We start from the raw sequence: 6,000 nt of genomic DNA on the forward strand, positions 1-6,000 counted from the left end.
AATCTGGATCAGTTCCTCTGGACTGGAGGGTAGCTAATGTAACACCACTTTTTAAGGGGGCGGGGGGGGGGAAAAAAAAGAGCGAAAACGGGTAATTATAGACCGGTTAGCCTGACATCAGTAGCGGGAAAAATGATGGAATCAATTATTAAAGGTGAAATAGCAGCACATTTGGAAAGCAGTGACAGGATCGGTCCAAGTCAGCATGGAATTATGAAAGGGAAATCATGCTTGACAAATCTTCTACAAATTTTTGAGGATGTGACTGGTGGAGTGGACAAGGGAGAACCCGTGGATGTGATGTATTTGGACTTTCAAAAGGCTTTTGACAAGGTCCCACACAAGGGATTGGTGGGCAAAATTAAAGCACATGGCATTGGGCGTAATATACTGATGTGGATAGAGAACTGATTAGCAGATAGGAAGCAGAGAGTCGTGTTAAACAGGGCATTTTCAGAATAGCAAGCAGTGACTAGTGGGGTGTCGCAGGGCTCAGTGCTGGGACCCCAGCTATTTACGATATACATTAATGGTTTAGATGAAGGAATTGAGTGTAATATCTCCAAGTTTGCAAATGACACCAAGCTGGGTGGTGGTGTGAGCTGTGAGGAGGACGCTAAGAGGCTGCAGGGTGACTTGGACAGGTTAGGTGAGTGGGCAAATGCATGGCAGATGCAGTATAATGTGGATAAATGTGAGGTTATCCATTTTGGTGGCAAAAACACAAAGGCACAATATTATCTGAATGGTGGCAGATTAGGAAAAGGGGAGGTGCAACGAGACCTGGGTGTCATGGTACATCAGTCATTGAAAGTTGGCATGCAGGTACAGCAGGCGGTGAAGGCGGCAAATGGTATGTTGGCCTTCATAGTTAGGGGATTTGAGTATAGGAGCAGGGAGGTTTTGCTGCAGTTGTATAGGGCCTTGGCGAGGCCTCACCTGGAATATTGTGTTCAGTTTTGGTCTCCGAATCTGAGGAAGGACGTTCTTGCTATTGAGCGAGTGCAGCGAAGATCAACCAGACTGATTCCCAGGATGGCAGGACTGACATATCAGGAGAGACTGGATCAACTGGGTCTGTATTCACTGGAGTTTAGAAGGATGAGAGGGGATCTCATAGAAACATAAAAGATTCTGACGTGACTGGACAGGTCAGACGCAGGATGAATGTTCCCGATGTTGGGGAAGTCCAGAGCCAGGGGACATAGTCTAAGGATAAGGGGTAGGCCATTTCGGACTGAGATGAGGTGAAACTTCTTCACTCAGAGAGTTGTTAACTTGTGGAATTCCCTACCTAGGATTTGTTGATGGCAGTTCATTGGATATATTCAAGAGGGAGTTAGATGTGGCCCTTACGGCTAAAGGGATCAAGGGGTATGGAGAGAAGGTAGGAAGGTGGTACTGAGGTGAATGATCAGCCATGATCATACTGAATGGTGTTGCAGGCTCGAAGGGCCGAATGGCCTACTCCTGCATCTATTTTCTGTGTTTCTATGTTCCACCCCCTCCAGGCATTTATGAAGATTTGGCAACTGACTCTGCCTGTGTCCGGGTAGAACACTCGCCTCCTTCCCTCCACACCCCTCGATCAGGGTCTCCAGCTCAGCTTCTGAAAATCAGCTCGCCCTCCTTACTCCTGCATGATTCGCCATAGCCTGTAATGAAACTCTTCCCCTCCTCAGGGCCTAGCTGCAAATCTTGGCCTTTAAGAAGGCCGAGGAAAAGCTGGCTCGTTAGGAGCAAATCAGCATTAGCTGAATTTCGCGTTCCTGAGGCCCCTCCGCACGCACACCATTGCAACCTGCTGATTACCGCACCCAATACCACTCTGCTACATTTTTTTCCCCCCAAAAATCTTCATTTTCCACTAAACACCGCCGAGAGCAAAGCGGCGGTAATGACCAGCAAAATGAGTTTTGGGCAGAGGTGAATTTTGGCCCCCTGGAATTAAATGGCAAGAATAAATCAGATTTAATTACAAGAAATAGAGTTAGAGATCGTATATTCAAACATGGCGGTAACATATTATGCACAACAGTGTAATGGAAATTGTTTACTGGAAGAATATTACAGGAAGTGCACTAGATTATCGATAAATATATCTTAAATTCCCAATGTCTGTGGTTTAATGAGATTTTTAAATGAATTCATAAAGCCAAATGTAATTCTATAAAGGGATGCCTGTGTCATTAACAAAATATGACTAGAACTGTCCATTAGAAGATTCCTGGATGGCCATCAATAACATAAGTTTTCTTTTGTAATTTCTGTCATTTACACAGTAGATTTAACTGTATATACAGTACAGCAAACTACATTTTTATGCTCCAACTGGCAAGACATTGCTGAATTTTTTTTTAAACTTAACTGGAAAATAACTACATAGAGACAAACCAAAAATAAAAAATGTTAATTAGTAGGCATTCTGAAAGGAATATTTAATACCACAGGCTCAGTCTGTACCTCAAGTTAGGATAATAATACACTGGAGTGTGTCACAAGACAACACCACATCAGGAAGCTCAAATGTTACTATAAACCACAAAAGTGAAGGCAAAGAGTTACATCAAGTGAACCCCAAACTGTTTTACATCCCTGAAGTATAGTCCAACCTGTATTGTTTATATGTAAACATATTTAGAGACACACAATGTCGTTCTTGGGAGAGGACATGCTTTATTCTGTTTCTAAACGTGTTTTTGTTTTCTTTGTTGCTGCCATTGGCTCTCATGACTGACATCAATGGACATTAGGGTCTCACAATCGAATCATGTGATTTGAACTGAAGTGCTATTATGTCAAGTGATTTGAAATGTAATAAAATAAACCCTAATTGCACTGCATCTTATAGGAAAATAAGGAAATGTATATATTACAGTTGTATAATACCCACTGGATAACATCTTTATCAGGAATGGATCTCCCACAGGGACTGTACGATAATCAGTCCAACTGTCAGGAGCTGTGCAGAGCACCACAGCTGAAATCATTTCAAGACCTCACACACTATACCTGACTGAATCCTCTTTTAATCCAATTGTGCATACAAAATGTGAAGTGTGCACTACTTCTTCCCTCTATATATATTTTAACTCTTACACCACCTATGACTGCAGCAATACTATATAGCTTACAATTCCACAAAATAGATTATTTTTAAAATCTTAACCGTGACTGAGAAATTAATAAAATTAGTAAGACAAAATAGTAACTAGGTGATGACATAAAGATAGTGGTGTATACAGTTAATAGTTTAATACTTCCTGGACTATACAGTTTGCTTAAATTTAAACAAACATTTTCCTTTCACCAGCTAGCAAGTTAATAAGGTTCCTCAGAACTTTGATTTATATACAAAGCTAAATTTCCACTGAAGTGGTCCTTGACCTCAATTTATTCTCAACAAGTTATTAGATTTTAGTTATAAAAATATGTTGTACTAATCCTCACTTGATAGGATTTGTCTGTAAAGGGTAGTGAATCAAGAAATTACTAATTGAAACTGCCCCTCTACCCTATTTCCAGCTGGCAATCATGGAACTAAATTGTGCTGTGTGGTATTGTGCTGCTGTCAGCAAAATGACAGCGCCTCACTGAAAAATGCTGCACCTGTGCTCGCTTTGCCTTTTTGCTGTCAGTTACCAAAGTGGGGGACTTTTTCTAAAGTCTGTGCAGCAGTGTTGCCATAAAAATTTAATTTTACACAACACTGCCTGGGTGATACCACGACAGAGTTTCTGAACATACAGAAGTCTTGGCTACGATCAGGATGAGATTAATCCAGTTACAAGACATCAACTATCAATTTTGTTCTTTTGTTCCTCAAGTGAGGATTATTAAGACTGCAAGAGCAATTTGTCATCTGTGTTTCTCGTGACTATGAGCAAATAACGACCATGTTGGTTGCCTGAAATGAAAGGCTTCAAAGTAATTTCACTTCTAATCTCAAACACTACCAGCTGCATAAATTATGTTTTCATCTCTTCAATCACAGTTTTTAGTACCACGGCATTCTGTTTATGCTCTGGTGCAGCTCTCCTAATAAATATGTGCACTTTTAACACAAGAGGGGGGAAAAAATCATCTTGACACAGTGCCCCAAATACTTTTCCAGGCTAACCAATAATGAGCAGTTAGTAGTTCCAAACCATGTGGAAGGTAGGCAGCAGGGTAGGACAGTAGATTTGTAGCATTTGCCTCCTGATTGGATCAGATAGATTGTAGTTTAAGCCCCAATACTGTCAAGCACTCCAACCTGCCTACCCCTTTGTCATGCTATTTTACAGCTAGGCAATTAGATGCAACACCTAAAACATTGAAGATAGGAAGGAAGGAAAGAAATTAATATCTGTCCAGTTTACCCCATTTTATTTGCACCTACCAGCACAGATCATGAATACATTCAGCTTGGTCTCACTCTCTCAAATAGATTAGGATACTCGATGTCAAGTAACCTGGAAAAGAAACAAAGGATAGAAAACATACTTTGAGGAGTAATAGCTTTAATTTTTTCTTTTTTTTTTTAAAAATTATATATTTTGGTACATTATTTAGGATTTTGGTTAAAAAAAATGTATGTACAGGGTACAGATGAAACTTCTATAGCAGCAAGCCAGAAAAATTCTGATTCAATGATTTCTTGAGGTAGCAGTTGGGGTCAAACAATTTGGCCTCATCAATATAGGCTTGTACAAGTCAGGAGCAGAGACGTTCCTGGAGGCTACTGGAGATTCTTTCCACTAAATGAAGTGGACTGTATGGCTTTGGATGTGCCACCATCATGTCAAGCCCTCTGCAGGTTAATGATTCTCCAAGCCCCGATGATTGAGGCATAGAAATGAAGACAGGTACAATGGGCCCAAATTTGCCCAGGAGTTGCTCTGTTTTTTTGTTGGAGCAAATTGATTTTTCTGGAGTATCTTAAAAATCCCCATTCTGCACAATTTGCGCCAGTGTAAATGAGTTAGTTAGGATTTTTTTTAGTTTCGCTTTTTCAATAGGGGGCATTACCAGCCACCTACCCGCCTGTTTTGGCCATTTAAGCCACTTTGCACAGCTAATAGTTGCTCCAAACTAACTTGTGGTCGTACAGAAAACCCTTGGAGAGTTAAGAAATCAGCACAGGTAGGTACTTAATGACTAAAGAATGTGAATTGGATTAAACAGGACATATGACAAACTTCCCAAAGTTAATTTACTATACAACAGAAGCATTCATGGAAGCTTAAACTACAAAATAATAGTAAAGAGACAAAACATATTTACATAATTTTTTCAAAATATCCAAATTTAAAAAAAATCATCTCCCCGCTCCCCCCCATCGAAACTCAACAGGCCGGCTGTCCGGGACACACTCTATGGTGTACGGCAGCCCGGCGCGCATCGTGACATCACTCAGCCTGGGATAGGAGCGGGACATCAGGTTCCACGCTGCAGAGCAGCAACTGCGCATGCGCGAAATATCCAGTGCGCATGCGTTGAGCTGCCGGCACTCTTGAGCGCAGGGCCATAGCTCCGCCCCCGAATTGAATTGCCACGCTGCGCCAAGCCATGGGAGAAGCCAGAGTGGCCAGAATGCAGGGACAACTTTTTGGCGCTTTTTTTATCCTTGGAAGTCGGCGCACCTCGGGTGAGTGCACCAAAATTGGCAGGGGCCAATTTTGAGCCCTAAATAACTAAAACATAATCAGTACAAGTACAACAGAAATGTAATGCACTGTGCAATGAGGAGGTGTTATGCACATGGTTTTAACTATTAAAATTCTGGATGATTGGGAAGAATAACTGCAATACGAGGCACTACATTCTGGTATCCAAATTAATCCATCCTGATCACATTTTATTTGTGCAAGATCCTCTGATAATGGCCCATAATTTGCTGTAGCAGTGAATCTAATGACATCTATCATTAGTTAGACTTGCCCTTGCATGCTAGGTTTTTAAATTTGGTGTGTGGCAAGTTACCAATAGTGCAAGCTGATAACATGGCATCGAGGGAAA

The 6,000-nt window shown here is 41.2% G+C and overlaps 1 protein-coding gene across 1 annotated transcript in view; it reads right to left on the reverse strand.

Moving 5' to 3' along the window:
• The window catches only part of LOC139275058 (protocadherin Fat 3-like), a 941,319-nt gene extending 936,907 nt beyond the window's left edge, over nucleotides 1-4,412 (reverse strand). The window contains exon 1 of the mRNA XM_070891994.1: nucleotides 4,382-4,412. Within this exon, the coding sequence (XP_070748095.1) occupies nucleotides 4,382-4,394 (13 nt within the window). The 5' untranslated portion in view covers nucleotides 4,395-4,412. The remainder of the gene's footprint in view (nucleotides 1-4,381) is intronic.
• Nucleotides 4,413-6,000: the final 1,588 nt, after the last annotated feature.

This window comes from Pristiophorus japonicus, chromosome 10 (assembly GCF_044704955.1).
Source record: "Pristiophorus japonicus isolate sPriJap1 chromosome 10, sPriJap1.hap1, whole genome shotgun sequence".
NCBI classification, from domain to species: Eukaryota; Metazoa; Chordata; class Chondrichthyes; family Pristiophoridae; genus Pristiophorus; species Pristiophorus japonicus.